Below are 21,620 nucleotides of genomic sequence, written 5' to 3' on the forward strand. Positions count from 1 at the left end.
CAAAGTCTGTCATCAACACACTGCAGTGAAATGAAGTGGCAACTTTTGAGTGCTAAAACATGAAAAAATGCAACGTTGCTGTGATAATATGGAAGAAATGTGGTGTGATGGTCAAACTGTTTTTGCTTGTATTTACAAATATGGAACATGGCAGAAAGAGAGTGTGAGAGACCAGAGAGAGAGAGAGAGAGAGAGAGAGAGAGGAAGATCCCCCTACTCTGGCTACAGTTGGAGCTGTGCAATTGAATTTCACAGGATATGAGGCAGCAAATGGCATGTAAAGGCTGAAGCGTCAGACGGTCGCTGCCACACGGGCCAGACAGATAAGGGAGGTGTAAGTGAAATCATTAGGTAACTCTGCAGGACATCAGGGGTTGGCAGGGGGCTACGATAGCCAGAGGTCCTCCTTGAGCTCCATTGAACACCCACTCAGCCTGATATACATGTACTTACAAACACACAGGGAAAATCACTTATACAAACACGAGCCGCAAGACAAACAAGGACTCAAGACAGAGACAGGCCAACAACCAAAAGCTGTTTTTCCCCTCTCCACCCACAAATACAAGCACATGAACACACACAGGATATGTACTATGTGTGGGTGCGCACACACACACACACACACACGCACACGCACACACACACACACACACACACACACACACACACACACACTTCAAACAGCAGACGCCTCATTTAGGTATCAGCCCCAGTGATTGTGTTTGTCCACCTGGGTATGAAAGAGCCATTCTGGCTTGTGTGGAGGAAACAGCAGTGTGGTACAGCTCAAGCCGGAGCCCAGCTAGGCTACGTCTGTCTCAGGCTCTCAGGGAGGGGAGCAGCCAAGTGTGGATGCACCTCATTACCTCACTCATCCACACACCAATTACCCCTAAATAAATACACCCAGCCCACAGGCAGCAACAATGACATCCAGCCTGAAAGGGAAGAAAGGACGCCGTTCAGAAAGCATTTGCACGCACAGAAAAGTGCTGTTGGATAATGATGAAAAAAGTACAGAGAAAAGAAGTAAAAAGAAGGACATGCAGGGGGCTCCAAGTCTATTTAAGAGCTCAAAGACGAGATGGAGAAAGAGAAAGAATGAAACAAACACAGAGCAAGCAGAGTGAAGTGATTCAGAAAATGATAATTTCTTGCTAAATTTCACCCAACACATCCGCAAAGGATTGTTGTGTCGGGGGAGGGGCAAAGTGTAATTGTTTTAATGCATGCAGCCATGAGATAGCACTGCCATGGACTAAAATGGTGATCACTGTGGAGCTGACACATATTTGCATGTAAGACGGACCGCTTGGGGTAACGGCAGTGTGTCCGAAGAAGAAAGAATATTGGCTAAAAAGAGAACGAAATTGCAGCTAAAAAACTTTATCTCAAGAAAGTCAGACAAAATATGGCAGGTGGCATGTGACAAGCGACACACTTCCTGGCTGGCCAAAATATTAAAAAAACAAAAACATTTTACGCTGTTAGCAGTGAAAAGTCTGTTACTGGAGTGAGAAGGTGAGCGAAGGATGCAGAAAGGGTGTGTGGCAGAGAAAAGAAGACAGATGTGTTTTCAGGGAAGGGGGGCACTATGGGGAGAGGAAGCCAAGAGTTCCTTCATGCCCCCTCCCTCTCTCCCACCTCCCTCCATGTGAGATATTTCTGCATGAGTGACTCTGTCATACCTGGGGGACACAATGGTCTCTCTCTCTCCCCCAGTTCCTCCCCAACTCTCCTCTTGTATGTCTGTGCTGTGACTCTGGTGAGCCAAGCCTGGTTGGTTGTGTGGCCAAAGATCCAGAGGACTATAGGAGCAGGTGATGGACTGTATGAAATATTATCAGCAATGTCTTTAAACGATTCAAAATAATACAAATACTTAATATATTCAATTCTAAATCTCAATCATGGAGAAACTTGTAAAGTAAGTGAACCACTTTGCCAACGGCACCCAAAGGCAAAGAAGATGATTCACTTCCTCCTCTGACACCTGAAGTCGTGTCAGGCGATGGGAGGAACCGTACATCACTGAGGGCTGTGTGTAAGAAGGCTGCATCAGGATATAATCTTTGATAGGCTTCTCTACAGTCACCAGGATGTAGGAACCAATCCCAAACATGAAAATAACCCACATGACCAGGGCCGACCAGTTCACCTGACCAGAGGCAAATTCCTGTTTAACAGAAACAACGGCTGGGAACATGTCAGTTTTCCATGCCGTTGACTTATGTGATAAAGATGAGAGATTGAATTGAAGTGAAAGGAGCAGGTTCATTAGGATTCCTTCCTGGGAGGACATGTTTTGTGCCACAGATGGGTGGAGTGGTGTTGACACGCTCTAGCAGCATAGTCAGGATTCCTAGTGCACAGATCATCCCTCAGCTGGAATCAGACTGCGTGGGAATCCTGGGCTCTGTCACATACAACACAAAAGGCAAGGCCTGCGAAGACGTACCGGCCTTCAAGTAACCACTGTTTTTTTTACACAGGTTCAGCTAGTTTGACTTGCAGCTGGACCTAAAAATAGAAGGGTCCATTCTCCCCTTTTCCTCCCTGAATGATTTAGTCTGGGTGTTCTTTCGAGTGTTTTTCATTTTCTGCACCTTACAACACCTACACATGGCGTTGTCAAACCTTCAGCCACTTCACACACACACACACACACACACACACACACACACACACACACACACACACACACACACACGGATATACTGTAAACACATCATCGTCTTGAAGGTAATTCATGCTATGATATGCCTTCATATGCTTGAAGGCATATCGGCACGAACACTTTCGAAGAAAGTGTTCGTGCCGATATGTAGAAAAATCGTGTCAAAAATCAAGGAAATGTCCCTACAATTCCCGCAGATGAAACTCCTTTGTGGAAAGGTTTGCGTGAGATGTCACACGCTACCTATGCCTGAGAGGAATGCACAGAAGAAATGCAGGATCCTCGAGTACACACCCAGAGATATAGGATGATCTGTTCACAAACATACAAAAACGAAGTTGGCCTGTGGGGAGGATCTGGAACACCAGTCTTTTATACAACAAATGGTAAGTATTGTACTCATTCATGAGGAAGTCCTTGTTTGTATATATACATATTTGTTGTAGTTTTGAGATTATAAAAAAAATATAATTAAACCTTTATATATTTTTAACAAGTAGGCCTATGTTGTACGAAATCTTCATATTTTTACTACAATGTTTAGCCTGTGACACATTGCGACTTGTGATAACGCACTGGATTCTTATTGATTTGTAATTTGCAGATGCAGACGACTCCAAAGCAAATAAGTTCCAACAAGTCGGTTTTTGCCACGACACTATGCAACACAATCGATCAATACAATGTACACACTCCGCTGGCCAATCAAATGTGCAAGGAAACATTCTCTTTAAATTATTTTATGACGCAAATGGTGTAATTCAACTTTTTACGCCGCAATTGCTGAGACGGAGGATACATTGAGAGCCATTTTGATGACGTTCCTTGTTCCTCTGGTGCCTGAGGAAGCGCACCTGGACTAAGGCAGCCTTTTGTGTGGCTTCTACAGTCTGACCACCCAGTAAATCTGATACACCAGATTTGTGGCGATGTGACCTCAGTCTGAACAGTCACATCATAAAACATACAAGTTAAAATATACATGTGTGACTTTTACATCACTGGTGGTCAAATGTAAATAACAATAAGGAGACATTTCTCCAGAAAGGCATTATCAAAGTGTGTTGCTTCTGCTTAGTCATGAAAATTATGTTTTGTTTGCTCCTGTATGCCAGGTGTGACATCTTGGTATGTTCCTTTTGTACATGCTGATCAGTTCAGGAGCATGGCCTGTTGAGACAGGTATTGGTGAAGCTTGTTATGTAAAAAATAGGATCCGTATCCTATCTGAAGTCTTAAGTGTTTGAACTGTCAGAATACATATAAACAAAACATTCTTCATGTATACTAATATCTTAGTTATTTCTTCTCCCAGGAGCAGCGTATGTTGAAAACTGTTGTGTGGAAAATATACACATAATCACCTTAACAAACATTGTAAAAGCATGTCATCCATCCTCTCCAGAGAACCGCTCTGAATAAGATTGTAATTAGTTTATCATACACAGGGCTGCACACTACAACAGAACTTAAACATACTGTAACATTTGAGTAGGGAGATTTTGAATTGAGTCAATTTAAAAGTGATTGGGTCTGAATGTGCCATATATATTGGCAAACACACTAACTTCATCTGCCAAATCCCTAAATTAACACCTTTTTGGTGAGAAAGCTCTATTTGGAACACGTCACACAAACACCACAGCTGGCATTCAAGGGTAAAATTAATTACTTTAGATACATGTGCTTCCTCTCAAAGTGGCAGACTTATTTGCATTGAGGAACATTCAGCAGAAGTAATCGATGCACACACAAAATACGGCCACCCAGTGACCCCGGCCCCGACTCAAAGTCCCTCCTCGTCCCCGAAGCCCTGGCGGCTCATCCATGCATGGAGGAACAAACGCAGGTAGCGAGAGCAAATCAGACTGCAACAAAACACAGAAACATGAATAGGAAGCATTACAATGACGGGCTGGATGCAAGACAATGGGCCCGACATTAAACAAACGGCAAATCCCAGGATGGGCTGTGGGAGTACGATACAGATTACAGGCACCTAGTCCCTGCCTGGGGAACAGGGGACAGGGAGAAAAAAGGACACAATATTGCAATCTGACAGCTGACGTCTTCATATAAATGTATGAATTTACATTCCAATTAGAGGAAATTTACATCTTAATCACAGCGAGCAGTGTGTCGGTCCCTCGGTTAGTATGTTGCTACGGTAATGAGGTGGGATGCTGCTGTGCTCTCTCATCCAGACAGTGATCTGTCAGCAGACGACACCTCCCTGTTATGAGGGAGCTGCACCCTTAAATAAAACCGCCACCACAATCCGGTAATATCCGTTGAAATCTGTCTTAAATACCAACAAGGTGTGAGCTGCCACCCGAGGATAATGTGCCAAATATGGAGTTTGAAAAACATCAAACATATCTTAAATACAGTGCACTGAACCAGGAGTGTCTTTAACTGTCACTCAAGTGACAAGCTTTCAGTGCTCTATGGCATTCCATTTCTAATTTCCATACTAATAATGGGTATATTATCTTTAATGGTTTGACTTTGTTTTATGGCATTTGAAATGGATGGTGAAACCGTCTGTGGAATTACTCAAACATATCATGTCATCAGATCACATGCTATTCTGGTGCTAATAGCGCAAAGTGAATGGGTGAGATGGAAGGATTGGGAACGTATCATCAATATCCTTCGGGTCGTCATCTGCATCAATGTACATCCCAGCATACAAGCTCAACCTCAAGGAATGCACACAACGAGAGGGCGTGTGTATACTTGTGGGGAGAGAAGAAAGACTGACAATTGCAAAGAGTTGAGAGGAAACAGGTCCGCTGAAAGAACTTTGAGTTTGTAAAGTCTACTTGAGAACACTTGTTGTGGTTTAGTTCAATTAGCAGACAAGAGCTGCTGGTTTGAGGTTTTGGAAGTGAAAGCACACGGACAAAAGCCCCGGCACGGCCCTTTTATAAGCCCTCAACGGAAAAATAATCTATTTCACAATGCTCTACTGATATCAATTTTAATGAGTCCAAAAATGGGACCATTTAATAAAAAACAAACTTTGCTAGAACAACTTCTGTCCATGAAACCATTTACTTGTAGAGCAGCAATGATTGCTGACAATGCAATCAGGACGAGCAGATTAGCCAGCACCACATAGGAGAGCACATAAATCAGTTTAACACAGTACTTTGCCATCTTCACGCTTGACTTTAATACAGGGATGTGTGAACAAAAAATCTGAGGTAAATGAGGCATGGCCTCTTTATCACCCACCTCGTAGCCAATCAGGCCTCTCCCGTCAGAGACACTGCTCTAATGGCTGATATCTATGGAAGCAGCCTATTACTGGATACTGCCTGTAATTAAGACAAGTCAGATTACACCAGGCCAGTGCTTCTTCTCTGATATGTAGGCTGCCATTAAGGCCATAAGTGGTGATGTGCATGCACACCACATGGAGAGAAGATAGAAAGCTCATATGTTTAAAAAAAAAAAAGACGTGTGCATGTCCAGAGTAGGTGTCAGATGCGTCCCCAAACATCACATGGGGTGATATGTGGGGCGTTGGCTGGGATTCCACTTTAGCCTGCAGGGTGTTTGGAGAGGATGCTGGGAAGCCACACACTCTCTCACACACACTCTCTCACACACATGCACGTGCACACGCACGCACACGCACACACACACACACACACACACACACACACACACACACACACCTTGGATATTCTAACCTAGCAGATTGATTCCCACAGCAGTGCTGCTGTGTCTGTGCACTTCTGTCCGACCATCCAAATGAGCTTGCCTATCTCTTGGGGGGCCAAAGTTGAGTTTAGTAGGAATGTTCATCATGACTACAACATCTAAAAACAGGCAACATCTTATAAGATGCCAAGTTGACTTTGTGTCTGGTAGCAAATGAGGTGAAAAGGGTGAATGTGAAGGCTGTTTAGTTGGATTAAAGCCTCTCAATGTAGAGAGAGCAACACTCTTAAAAAGCTCGCTATGATTAAAAAAAGAGGAGTAGAGGGAGGGAGCGTTCGACAAAAGGAACAGAGTGAGTGGGAGAGAGAAAGAGGGAGTGCATTTGAGATGGGAAAGCACTTCTTTCTTTCTGTACACAGAGTGACCTTGCTAACACTCTGCCTACTCTAATATTCACCACTACACATGCTTTTGTGCGCTATTCCTTGCCCATCTAAGCACGCAAACCCTCCTCTCAATACACATACTACTCATTATACAATTTCACTCGCCGGCTATCCAAGACTTGCACAAGCATTAACACTCTTGTAAAGATTCAAAGACACACACAAACACCAAGATGTGCATTATGTTGAGGGGTGCAATATATTCATTGTGCTAATTTAATTATAATTGTGTGCATCACAGCTACTGTCTCTTTGTCAGACTTCTGTTGATGCAGAAAGCTCAAAGGATGACTGTTGAATGTGTTGTTCAAGATGTGCATCAAAGGAGGCTGTTAGCTTTCATGTCCTGTGAGATTAATCTGGAGAGGGACGCTCATTGGGATCTTTCCTCTTGTTGAGGTAAAGCAGGTTGTTTCTGATATGAGTAAATTAAGTCACTCAAGAAGTGAACATTTTAATATCTTCAACAGAGACATAAAATATTCCCATCATATCGCCAACAAAGCAAACAAACAAACTGAATGTATTTAAACTTTTGAAATAGAAATTAAACTGAGGTGTACAATTTTCTTACTTTTTGTCAAATAAAATAAAGTCATGAAACAATGTTTCAGAGACTTAAAACAAAACTAATGTTTGGAAATCGCAAAGGCATGTAAAGATACACTGTCAAGATTAAATGCATGCTTAACACAGGCCCACAAATACACATATAGGCATGCACACACACACAAATTCACGGTGGGTGATGAAGCAAGCGTACACATCGTCCCCATACAAACAGTCTGTGTAAGTGAGCGTACAGCACCAGGCCATCAGATCACTTCCCTCTCCAAACATGAAGCCTTTAATAGATGTGAAACTCCAGGCCCTGGATCTTTTCACACCACTGAGTCGCAACTCACACAGAAGAACAGGAGGCAGAGGATGACAGAGCAAAAAAGTAAAACAATGAAAGAGACTCCATGCTCCATTCATGATGAGGGGATCAAGCAGAAATATAGCTGATTTTATTGTATTCATACAAAACCTGACTTGACATAATAAAATATGCTTGTCTGAGGGGGAAAAAAAGATTCACAAGAATCTTCAGACTAACATATGGAGTAACCTTTGTGGCCTTCCGGGACTTGGGGGTGGTGGGGGGGTCTAGCGCCCCGAGGACTGTAGGCACGCTAGGGAGAGGTGAGCTGTCACCCCCTATTACGCTCACTGCCTGCGCTCAGAAAGGGGGAGGGGTAGAAGGAGAGCAGGCAAAAAAAAGAAAAGAAATACTGGTTCCTCACTAACCGCCATCTAAAGCCATCCGCGGGCCTCAGAACCCTCAGTCTACAACTGCCTCCTGGGAAACACTTGCACGCAAGTCCTCCTCATCCCTAGCTAGCGGTGGGGCATAATGTGTGTGTGTGTGTGGAGGGGTAAAGGGAGGCGTTTCTGTGTGTAGAGTTGGGCTGTGTAAGCAGAATGTATGGATTGTGCGTAACAAAATGACCACGGTGCATGTTTTCTTACTTGCTTAAGAGTGAGGAGATACACTGATATGCAGTAAGGCTGGGTCAAGAAAAGGAAGTGGTGCAGAGAGAGAGAGAGAGAGAGAGGTAAACCATATTATTAAAATTTAAAAGGAGGGCAAAGAAAAGGCAAGAGGTATCTCAGGGGCTCAATGTGATTTGACTGCCAGTAAAGATGCTTTTGATAATCAATAACTGACAACATTTGTATACGTCAAAAAGACTGCAAAGTCCTTTTCATACTGATGTAAAGAATAGTGGTGGAACTGCATAATAAGTAATACATAAAAAGTCAACATGAACACAGCAAAGACATGTTTTAGCTTATTATGCTAAAACATAACATGGTGCAAAATTATATCCTAGTGCATAAGAAGCTTGCCTCAGATTTGACCCTTTGCTGCCTTTTGTGTGAGTTTGGGTGAGCACTGCTTAGGAGCATTCTGTTCCCCAGATCCCACTCCTAACACCCCTGTCACTCATCATCACTCATCATTGTTAGGGACAAAAGGAAAGTTTGGTTAAGCCACACACTGGAGTATTCTCCCACCCAGTGCCTCCCCCACCTTCACACATTCACGTATGTGTGTTAGGTATCGCACACACACACACACACACACAAAATAAATTGTTCTATTTTTGCGGCATAAACGCAAGATTACTGACTCAAACATGCACCTTAATTCTCGGATGGGGTCGCAAACTATTCGATAAAGCGCCATCAACTTGCCCTCTAACTTGCCTTTTGAAGTGCAGGCTTGTCCTTCAAATGGCCCTCTGACTCATCTGCTGAGTGTAATTAAAGTCTATTCAGGCCTCTATGTATGTCCTAGCTATCCTCCATCATTTGTCCAAGCCTTTCAGTAGCCACCTGTGAGCTCTGAAGGAAAAGGACACTTACCCTCATAAAATACATGAGCACGACTACATTCAGCGGCTGGCCAACTTCTCTTAATGGCCGACACCACTTTAAACAACTCTGTGTTGACTGTTGAGTGAATCCTTTTTAAACACAACCATATTCACAGTAGCAGGGGTTAAGTACCTCCCATGATTAGCTGAAACAAATGCCTTTATGGTGTGCATGGAGATAAAGAGAAAGAAAGAGGATCAAAACACCCAATTTGTTTTTCATCAAGCAAGGACTCATTGAGGGATTGCTGACCAGTGTCCAACTGGTCTGGCATCTCTCAGTCTACTTTTTCTTATGCCATCAAATGAATGAAGTAAGCACACATATTTTGTTGGGAGGAGTCTGGAAATGACTCCTTAAATATAGGACTGTCTCATGTGGATATTCTTTCTGAAGACATAAGTCTTACATTGTAGTAAGAACCCCCCCCCCCCACCCCCCAAAAAAACGATGTAGCCAACCTCGTACTGCAAGTGTTGTTGTGGATGATACATCTTTATGTTTATGATTTTAGCTGACTGCACTGCATAAAAAAGGCAAATAGATCAAAATCAGTTTTACCCTCCTTAAACAAAGTAGGTTTGCTGGTCATATCTCTTAATATGTCCATTCAACTCCCCTCTTCACAAACAAAGAAGACATTTAACCAATTAGAAAACAAATATTTAGTAAAACAATCCCAAAAATGTGTGTATACATCATCTTGTTCAGACACATTATGTGCGTCTTAACGGGGCAACTATGGTGGTAGAGCAGGGTCATCATTCAATCAGGATCGGCGGTTCGATCCCCGGCTCCACTAGTCCATGTCGATGTGTCCTTGTGTGTCTCCTACGGTGTGTGAACGTTGTATATAAATGTTAGTTAGTCCTGATGGACAGGTGGCACCTTGCATGGTAGCCCCTGCCATCAGTGTATGAATGGGTGAATGATGACATGTAGTGTGAAAGCGCTTTGAGTGTTCGGGAGACTAGAAAAGCGTTATACAAGTACAGTGTGTTTTTAAATGTGTTTAATTCACAGCAGCATGGCATACATAAACACTGAGCAGACACACAGAGAAATGCATACACACTCCTCCTCCTGACCCCTCTAGGACACTGAGCACTGAGTGTGGGAAAGTTATTTTTAGGACCCAAGCAGAGAGCCTTCCTGAGTTGGATGCTCCTGCTCCGGATCAACATTCCACCTTTGAACCACTCCGACCATGGAGCCGTTTGTGCTCATTGTGGCAATTTGAACTTTCTCTTTGGACTAACAGCAGTGAGGGGACTTTTTCATTTTGGCTGGTTTAAAATGACACCATCCAAAACAGGACAACTTCTGCCTTTCGCCACCATTTATTCAAGTCTCAGCAATGATGTTAACAGGGTTTCAGTGCAATTTTAGATTGGGGATTGTTTATAGAACTGAACATCTAGCTTTTTGAAAACATATGCATGATTGCAAATGCTCATGCCCTATTCTGTGCAGTCTAATATGCAGAGTGACAGATGATTTAATGTCTATTAAATGAAACACTCAAGATATGTATTTTGGTTGCTGCATCATATCATTTCTAATTTCTATTAACAAACAAGTCTAAGTATTATGTTTACACAACCAAAGAACAAAAGTGAGCAATGAATGATGCTTCACTGTGAGAAAAAACAGTAGATGCTTTGCACAGGCTTTACAGTGAATCAGTCTTGTAAATAATGTTTATTTTTATTTTTTAAAAGAACAAAAGTAAATGGACCTAAGGCAAAATTAGGAGATAACAATAAAATGATTCAGAAGCCAAGGATAAAGAGAAGACCCAGTTTATAAGCACCATGGGGCCTAAGGTTCCCCAGTCACAATCATTATGCTAATGGTGAACCCTTTCTGAACACACTTACACATACCCTATAGTACCACAAGACCCCATGGATGTGGGGTGGCATGCAAGTTACAGCCTTTTTTTCCTTTCTCCCTCTAATGGGAGCTGAAGACAACTAGGCTACTCTAATCAGGTCTGAGTCCAATGTGGCCAGTCTAGTCTGATGGGGGCTGAGTGGTGCGTGGACCATGTTAAGGGTTCACTGCTCACTGATGAAACAGCTTCACTTCCAGGGCAAGTTTAGGCAGACCACACTCTTACTCAGTCTGGCAGGAGGAGCACATATGCCCTGTTTGGTTTTCCTTTAATACTCCACGTTTGTAAGAAACGTTTCGGCATTGTGTTGATATAGTATAGAGGGCAGTACATTTGGCAAAACCCCAGATATCTCTTGTTGCACTTTGACTTGACTACAGCAAACACAACGGCTACTACTATTTTTCCCCCCCGAGGCATTTGAGGATAAAAATGTTTTTTAAATCCTTAATGACTGATTTAGCTATTGTCCTTATGAATTCTGAACCTTGACCTTGTCAAGACAAGCACATCCTCTATACAATGGAGCCTCTATGCCACTGCCAAATTTGCATTTCCTGACGTAAAACTCAGTGGAACCTTCATACGATTTGGCCTTAGTGAAGTAGCTTTGGTTTTCTCAATCAATAGATTTAACAAAGATCAATATTTAAGAAGTTCATGCGCCAGTGCAGCAAATCCGTTGCAGGTCCCATCACGCAAGTCCCAACATACAAACAAACACAAAAAACATGCACATCCCCCCCTCCCCTCCACACACCCAAGACTCAGCACAGAGACCTTACAAGCAGGGCCTTTTCAAACACACATGCACATTTGCAGAATAGATAAAATCCCTGTTAAATAATTAATGAAAATCTGGTGTATGTTGTGAATATTGTTCGGCTGTGGGGTCGGATCGCGTGCCACTGACTGGCCTCCACCAGGCTCTCCGTCTCTCTCTTTCTCATACACGCACAAACCATAAGCACACCTCATTCCAAATTGCGACAGAGGCTGGTGTGCACCAAGGGAGGAAGTATAAATTATTCAATTGGAATATTATTCCAAAAGGTCCATTCCCATCTGATCGTGATTCCCATGGCAGACGTACACATCACTGGCAGATGTATGAAGAATATAAGGATTTTTTTGCATTTTACTAATAGGTTCAGGACATCCAATAAGCCTATTGTTTGTATCCAGTTTACTCAGTCTGCAAATAGTCATTGTGATCCGCTAATGGAAGTAAATATTAAATGACCCAGTTTTTTCACCATATGAGTTATTTTCAACAATGGCTTTTCTCTGATCTTTAGTACCGAGCATTATTTAAGACTTGGGGAAGCAGATATACGACCAGGCATGGAATACAAACAAACATATAAGCAAATACACAAACAAGCCCTGAGGATTGGGTCTCTGTCTAACTCATTCTGCATTCTACAATTCTTTCTTTCCCTCCCTTTTTATTTCTCTCTCAATAAGACGGTTTGGTGCCTCTGAGGAAAAGCCCTCATTTTAATTAGACCTGACCTGAGAATCACTTAACTGCTCCTCTCCGTTTATGCCTCCCCCTCCTCCCCAAGCCTTCGCTCTGCTCCTCACATAGGTCCATTAACACCCTTCCCTCGGCACCCACAGGCTTCAACAGAGAGCAGACACAGGCGTTGTCTTAAAGACGTTTTGAGGACATGCCAAGAAACATTAACCTACTCTGTACACCTCCTTCGGACTCTTTCAGTTTGGCTTCCTCTTCTCTTTAAGTCTTCTCCTACTCAGCACCATCACCCTCTTCATTCCCCTTTTCTGCTTCCTCATTGCTTCCACTAAGCTTAAAACTATTCTCCATACTACGTGCATGTCATATGGGATGGAAGGTCATTGGATAATCTGAGATGTTTGTATGACTGTAGAGTTGTTTTTCTGAAAGTAAAAAATACATTGCATTGTCAACCTAGCATCATATCCATTAAATTGGTATTTATTTACCTTTAATGCCGGACTTTGGCTGACACGAGGCATCTGTGTTTGTTTGCTATTTTGGATGTTGAGACCAAAGCCTGCATTAAAATAGACCAGGGGCTGTGTTTGTAGGCATGTGCTGTTTTAGGTAATGGTGAGATGATGACAAAAAATTCATCCAGTCCAAGTGGCCAATCTGAGTAGAAGATGAGTTTCAAGGCCTTTCAGATGTCAAAACACTGCACAGCAGTTTCTAATACTCTCATTTTTACGACTCACGATGGCAATTATTTCGTCTTTTATATAACATTATTAATACATTGTTCATGCTATAAAGTAGCCTGCCAAGAAGGTGCTCTCACTTGTATTTGATTGGCAAAACGAAGCACCGTGAGGGATAAAGTTGTGCTGCGTTTCAGCAAACGTTGAGCAAAGTTCAACGTTTTTGCTGGAAGCTTTAAAAAGAAAAAACTGAATCTCTCCAATGGTGACTTAAAATGTACAACATTAAGAACCCAGGACTACAAAGTTTAGCTTGTAGCAAATACCTGCCTACATAGCCATCCAAGTGACGAGGCAGTCAGGGACACAAATAGCCTGTCTAGGTGAAGACTAATTTGACACAAATCCCCGTCTTATACTGTATTTGACCCTGTGACCTGCCTCTGGCACCCCAGAACCCCACAGGCACATTGCCTGTCAGTTTAAAGGGTCAAACAAAGGTAAGGAGAATGTAATTGCGTACCATCTGCATTCTTCAGAGCTTCATCCTCAAAGCATCTTGCATTGTGAAAGTAGAGAAAGAAGCCTGTGACAGCTTAATATGAGTAAGTGAGAAAATTCTCACGCACATTGCGTGTCACCTACGTGCATGCGTTTCTTAGTAAGTATGTGCTTGTGTCATTGCATGAATGTCAATATGCGTGTGGGGGTAGGCAATGTTTGAGTATGTGTTAATCTGGTCTAAACACCTAACACTCCCCTACCTGCTCAGGCAGGGCCATGGGTTAATTCTGGCTTCAGGCGTCATGGCTAATAACTACTCATCAACCGCAGTTTGAACTCTTGGAAACGTCAACTGTTTTCACGGTAACCTTATCAAGGAATTAAAAGAACTTTGATGATGGTGCTGAGTGCAGGGCAGAGAATTAATGTAGGCTAGTAAAACCTCTTAAATTAGGAGTAATGAATTATTAATTATAACTGTACACAAAAACATGTATCTATTGACAAAACCTGTACTCTGTGAGCTGTTCCTGAGGCGCTCGGTGATAGACGTGTGAGTCAACCAACAGTTAGGAAATTAGTTATCAGCATGACTCCAAGCACAGCTGGGGTGACATGTATCTGCCCGACCCAACTGGTGAGAAGCTAGTGCTGTCAATAACCTGTCATTCACCAACACTCTGCCGCATATAAATCCAAATGGATAAAACACAGAGTGAAGGCTGACTTTGCTGCCTTTAAAATATAGAAAAGGAGTCAAAAGTAGAAAGAAATGTTTCGTAGCAGGAGCAGTGATCTATCATTATCACAGTAGATGTGTGGAAGAAAACAGACCGTGAGCACAAAACTTGGTAAGAGAATGCTGTAATATGTGGCCCCAGGCAGAGGAGTCCTGTAGCTTGAGTAAATGAGGTGATTAGCAGGGATGGTGTGAGCTGTCACACATCAGACACTGGGTTTAGAATCCAATCACCATCTCATGTGTCAATCAGTGGCCCACCGAGGCAGCTGACCAACAGGTCAAACAAAGTATACGAGGAGCCACGTCAGAGCACAGCGGTAGTCCTGCATGCAAAGATATACACACAGGTATACTGATATTAACCAGAATCTGCAACGACGGACGCAGAGCCAACATGCACTCATACCTTTGTGACATCTCCATCTAAGGTGATGTACTAATTAATGACAGCAAATCAAAATGCCAGAAAACCCAACACTAGAACATAAAAGCGTAATACAATGTCTGTTCTGATTGATTTGATGCATGACTAGTGATACCATAGAATGCTCTCTGGGAAATTCCCTGACGCATAAAAATGTGTGATGGCCAAGGATTGTGATTGACGTTTCATATTAGTTGCGCACTTGTGTCAACAATCACAGCTATTTCAAAATGTTTAACCCTCTTTGGATATCACTATTTTAACACTCCGTGTATGAGGGCAATACAAGAGTATGGTTACCATTCAACAACAAAAACTCCAATAAAGCTCCTTAAACAAGGAAGGCAGACAAAGCGTGGACTTTACAATGTGCTGCTGGGATATATGACACCTGGCTCCACAGAGCTACAGGGATGCTCTAGGCCTCTGCCCCCTGGCCTGCCCAATACAGAGGCCTAATTAAAAGACCATTGAGGATAACCACCTTGACTTTTACGGACCATATAAATCTATACTGGAGTGGCCTATTCAGGGGGTCAGAAAGAGGAGGGGAAGCGGGCCAATGCAGACAGGAGAAAGGGTAAGAAGGATGGTGAGGGCTGGCAGAAAAAGAGAAGGGCTTGACCGTAGGATGTGGAGAAGGTTTGGTGGGGGGCATTCCTCTCCTCCCCCTCACCTCCTGCCTGAGACAATAGGACTCACTAAGAGCCAGGGACCAGAGGGTGTGATAAGGTAATGATAATGTAATGAGGACCAATCATGAGCCTGAGCCAAGAGGAGGGCCTTTTAATTTGTCTCCTGAGTGGTAGTTCAGTGACAGATTGATTGCTCTGAGTGAGACTGATGATGTGGTACATGCAAAATGGATGCATCTCTGACAGGAAGAGAAAGAGGAGAACAAATCCTGGATCAAAATTAATGAAGAAATGAAAAGGCCATATAATCCTGTGCTGCGTTTACTCTATACGGGCAGAGCAAACATAGCTACCCAAATTGACAGTTCACACAATCAGGGAATTGACTGACCCATAGTAAACTGTGTGGAAAACGTGAAATGGTGCAACATGAGGACCCTCACAACCCTGAGATTTTCCGAGGTATATCTGAAACAATGTGCGAGGGCAACTCACAGCTCCGGAGGCACTATGATGCTCAGCCAGTTTTCAAAGGAACCTCTATGTATGTACCTGCATGTCTACTGCATGTACCAGGTGCACAGGGAGTAAGTTACTGTGCAAGTGGCGGAGACATTGTTTGTTGTTTGTATGTTTTTTAGAGACTGTGGAAGTTAGGGATGAAACTATTGCTGTATGCCTGTCTAACACCATCAACCGTGTACTGGAAGCACTCAAGTTAGGGCACAGTTTGATTACACAAGCATATGGAAGTGTCACCACGATGTCCGCAGCATACAGACCTTGATGAAGGAAACCTATCGTAATGGCCATTTTGAGCACTGCTATGCACACCAGCTCAGTCTCACTTTGCACCAGCTGTGCTCTGCTAGGGGTGTTAAGGGTGTTTATTTTTTACCTAAGCGCCATCACCACCTTCTTCTCAGGGGTCTCCAAAACGGTTTTCAGCCCTCAGAGGTAACATGAAGGCGATCAGCTGTCATTGATGCAGCTGGAGTCAGCAATGCTGTTGTTCAGTTGAAAGGGAATACATAAAACCTCAAATATGACACAGCAAATTAAAAGATTGGCCACTTCAACTCACGATGGAGCAGATGAACCAGGGTATGAGAGTATATCACGAATAAAGCACTAGTTACGAATGAGGCATGCACCATCATCTCAAGTGCTGACAGTGATTTTAAGAGAGTGCACACCTTATCGCTGCTAAACTAGTTGATAGCTTTATTTTCTCAAATGTTATTATTTTTTCAGCAGCAAACAGGATTTTAACACCAGAGTTTTTCAAAATATCTTAGAGGACCAACCACTGTGCATCTTTTCTCTTCAAGTAAACTTTGAATTGGTGAGGGAAATACTTTGTTTATCTGGCTTCCGTGTAAAATGTACATTGTATATTTGGCGAATAAAACAATTCAGAATTGAGGGCTTGGTGCCAAACTCACTGCTGCTGAACGGTTTAATCCTGTGAGTAGTGACATACTTATTTACCTTTTTAAACATTGATACTCTACTTCTGCATGCTTCATCATGCAATTAGTGTTTGTATGAGAATCACTAAGTGTCTTGTGGTCAAAATATGAATTATTATTTTTGGAGTGATATGAAGCATTATGTAAAATTGTGTAATTTTCTGGTCTTGCATCTGTCCAGAGTAGTTGTTGGCCCAGCATTTTATTTCTAAATAAAATCCCTATTGATCATACTGCCATTTCAATGAGTTTATTGGCTACAGTATGAAGTGAAGCTGCTGTCTCCTGCTCCTCTTTCTCAGCAGGTCACGGCTGTTGCCAGCTGAACGAATGAATGAATGAACAGCAGCCTGCCAGACAAAGTCAGCAGCACCTACCGTACAGAGCTTGTTCCCTTGGGAGCTTTTGTGGCTTAGAATGTTTCTGATAGTGCAACAATGTGTGTTACGGTTGCTTCATTTTTGTTGGTCATGGATGGCTGGGGACATGTCCAAGCATCTTGATCAATACTTACTTCATACTCCTTCAGTTTATAAAAATGTGAATTCTTACCATTAACTTAAACTCCCCCAGTATTTTTTCATTGTATATTCATGAATAAAGAAAGAGATTGTTCTCACTCTGTTGCCTCTGGAGTAAGTGTGGCAGCAACAGTCAATATAGCTTCACCTTTGATTTTGACACCCAATAGTAGATACAGGGTGGCAGAACTAACGTGCGAGACTTCTCATTATCATCAGCACTTAATTTCAGCACTGCTACAAACATGATGAATGGGAACAAATGTAATGGCTTTCTCAATAAATAATTACTCATCTAAATTCAGCTCTTGTTTTAGGTTAATGGTTACATAGCACGTTACAAAAACACATTAGAAAATCTGATTCTGATAAGAGGGTAGAACCCTTAACAGTGTGTTTTGTTTATAAAGACACTCACGAAGCTTGACAACTTACCTCAATACTGAACTGTTTTCTCTTGAGCTTAAAGGCCAGGTCCTTGTGGTCGGGAAGTTTACTCGCCAGACAGTTCAGGTGAGGTACTTGGCGCACATGCAGCAGACCTGGGAAGGACAGTGACAGCAGATTAGAACTACCTGAGCTGAACAGAGCATCAACACTGGAGTAAACGTACAAGCAAGATATTCCAGTGTGCATATCCACAATGTACATGTTTTACGTTACACTGTGCCAATGAAACAACCTAGACAAAGTTGTGTGCTTCATTTTTTAACCCTCGTGTTGTCTTTGGGTCAAAATGACCCATCAACACACATACATATACACTCACCTAAAGGATTATTAGGAACACCTGTTCAATTTCTCATTAATGCAATTATCTAATCAACCAATCACACGGCAGTTGCTTCAATGCATTTAGGGGTGTGGTCCTGGTCAAGACAATCTCCTGAACTCCAAACTGAATGTCAGAATGGGAAAGAAAGATGATTTAAGCAATTTTGAGCGTGGCATGGTTGTTGGTGCCAGACGGGCCGGTCTGAGTATTTCACAATCTGCTCAGTTACTGGGATTTTCACACACAACCATTTCTAGGGTTTACAAAGAATGGTGTGAAAAGGGAAAAACATCCAGTATGCGGCAGTCCTGTGGGCGAAAATGCCTTGTTGATGCTAGAGGTCAGAGGAGAATGGGCCGACTGATTCAAGCTGATAGAAGAGCAACTTTGACTGAAATAACCACTCGTTACAACCGAGCTATGCAGCAAAGCATTTGTGAAGCCACAACACGCACAACCTTGAGGCGGATGGGCTACAACAGCAGAAGACCCCACCGGGTACAACTCATCTCCACTACAAATAGGAAAAAGAGGCTACAATTTGCAAGAGCTCACCAAAATTGGACAGTTGAAGACGGAAAAAATGTTGCCTGGTCTGATGAGTCTCGATTTCTGTTGAGACATTCAGATGGTAGAGTCAGAATTTGGCGTAAACAGAATGAGAACATGGATCCATCATGCCTTGTTACCACTGTGCAGGCTGGTGGTGGTGGTGGTGGTGTAATGGTGTAGGGGATGTTTTCTTGGCACACTTTAGGCCCCTTAGTGCCAATTGGGCATCGTTTAAATGCCACGGCCTACCTGAGCATTGTTTCTGACCATGTCCATCCCTTTATGGCCACCATGTACCCATCCTCTGATGGCTACTTCCAGCAGGATAATACACCATGTCACAAAGCTCCAATCATTCCTAATTGGTTTCTTGAACATGACAATGAGTTCACTGTACTAAAATGGCCCCCACAGTCACCAGATCTCAACTCAATAGAGCATCTTTGGGATGTGGTGGAACGGGAGCTTCGTGCCCTGGATGTGCAACCCACAAATCTCCATCAACTGCAAGATGCTATCCTATCAATATGGGCCAACATTTCTAAAGAATGCTTTCAGCACCTTGTTGAATCAATGTCACGTTAAGGCAGTTCTGAAGGCAAAAGGGGGTCAAACACAGTATTAGTATGGTGTTCCTAATAATCCTTTAGGTGAGTGTACACTCGTACACGGGTCATTTTGACCCGAAGACAACACAAGGGTGGAAATCTTGTAAAAAATAGTGCAGATTTCATACATGGAGGATTTGTTTGTAACTTTACACATGACAGGCAATTTCTATCTAATATGACAACCTCATAGATTCCTAATATTTGTACATTTCAAATAGCTTCTATTTTTGATACCGACAAAAAGTTATTTTCATTGAAAACAAGCGTAACAGTCAGCATCGTAAAATTGTTTTCCAGAAGGAACCTGCTGATTCCATTGAAAATGTTGCGCAAAAATCAATGTAACTTTTTTCCAAATTTGATTTGAAGTTAACTCTCCTTGTCTACTTGAGGGAATTAATTGAATGTAGTATAAGTCATCGACAAACAGTGTTTTTCAGACATCTACGTTGTATAGTAAGTAAACTCTGCTGACCAGAAACATGGTGGTATTGTAGTGAAATACAAATATATCACTGATAGACAAAACCACCCAAAAAAATACATGTTATGTGATATCTATAAACATTTCAATGTCTCCATTCCTACTCTGATCGTATTTCTCTACAGGCTGGAGCATGGCTGTACTGTAAATTAAATTTGCCAATTAAAGGACACATTACAGCAATGAGAGAACATAGAAGCTAGCGATTCCTGCAAAGGATAGAGGGAAGCTGTGGAGTATTATTTTACTCTTTGTTTCTCTTTTCCTGTCACCACAAAGTTACATTTTCATAAAACTGGAAAGTACTGTAAAAGTGGGAATGGTTAAATGAGCGTGAGAGAGAGAAGAAGAGATCGAGGGAGTAATGGAGAAAGGGAGACAGACAGAGAAAGTGGGGGATGGTGGGTTCTCTCCTCTGTGCACTTGGGTGATTTCCCCTTGCCTGATTTGCAGTGACAGGCTTCCCAGCATGCTTTGAGCAGCCCTGAACTGCTGCCGCAAACACGCACGCACACGCATCCGCACGCACTCTCACACTCGTACCAGATGCGTTTGCACTCATGAACACACATCAAAACAATCATGCACATAAATGTATTTCATAACCTAACCATAATTTCTCTGGCTGGTTAAACAGATGGCAACTATATTCTTGAACAAGGAATTCAAATAGTATTAATTGCAAATTCCAAACAACCTTTTTGTACTACAACATTAGTTTAAAAAGTGATGCACTACAACGTGCATATATTGAATGGGTGCACATGCCACCTGCCTTTACAAGGCAGAGGAATGTGATCACTATGGGATGTGTTATCTAAATAAAACATGGTGTTGGACGAAACCAAAATCTGCCATTGAATGTTTTTTATTCCTCATCCCCTCATCTGTCACAACCGGGGCTGTCTAACCCGAGGATGGGAGGGAGGGGGGAAATGAAAGGAAAAGCGCAAGAGTGAGTCGGAGAGTTCGAGAGGCACGGCTAAAAATACTCCACTCGCTTAAACTGACCTTTATGCACGAAGAGTGCAATAAAAAAGAGGGAAGCAAACAGGAGAAAGAAGGAATGATAAAACCGTAAAGAAAAAGTGATGGTGAGGGCCGAGAGAGCAGAGGCAAACTATGTTGCCCCCTTCCTTTCTTCGTTTCCATCTCTCAAATCGTCCCATACCAGTGTCCTCTTTCCTACTGAAAGCCTTGCCCTCAATATATTAGCAGAGCATGCTGGCCATGGAGACATTGAGTGAGGGATGAAGAGATACAGGCAGAGAGGAAGAGAGAGTGATGGTGAGAATATCGATTCCCCAGTGTTGGTCTGCTCTGCTCCAGAGCCTCAGGGGTATGGGACTGGGGATGGAGAGGGGGCGAGGCGATGCGAGGCGAGAGGGAGAGAGGCTCTGCTGTAGGGGGGAGGAGGCCGGGATGGAGGGGGTGAGGGTGCGAGGGAGAGGGAGAGGGGGTACAGCGTGGCAGCTGAATCCCCCCCGGCCTGTCTACTGAGGAGCACGTCTGATTGAGCAGCAGCACACTAACACACACTGACAGCCTGGCCTGCAAGGGGGCTGCCCTGCCTCCATCCACAGCCCAGCCTTAATGCACTGCTTGTGTGTATGTG

General features: G+C 42.9%; 1 protein-coding gene across 1 annotated transcript in view; it reads right to left on the bottom strand.

Moving 5' to 3' along the window:
• The window catches only part of elp4 (elongator acetyltransferase complex subunit 4), a gene marked incomplete at its 5' end in the record, with an annotated part of 50,813 nt that overhangs the window by 11,342 nt on the left and 17,851 nt on the right, over positions 1–21,620 (bottom strand). The window contains one exon of the mRNA XM_079217139.1: positions 18,019–18,125. Coding sequence (XP_079073265.1) covers positions 18,019–18,125 — 107 coding nt within the window. The remainder of the gene's footprint in view (positions 1–18,018; positions 18,126–21,620) is intronic.

Source organism: Taurulus bubalis (assembly GCF_910589615.1).
Source record: "Taurulus bubalis genome assembly, chromosome: 4".
Lineage (NCBI taxonomy): Eukaryota > Metazoa > Chordata > Actinopteri > Perciformes > Cottidae > Taurulus > Taurulus bubalis.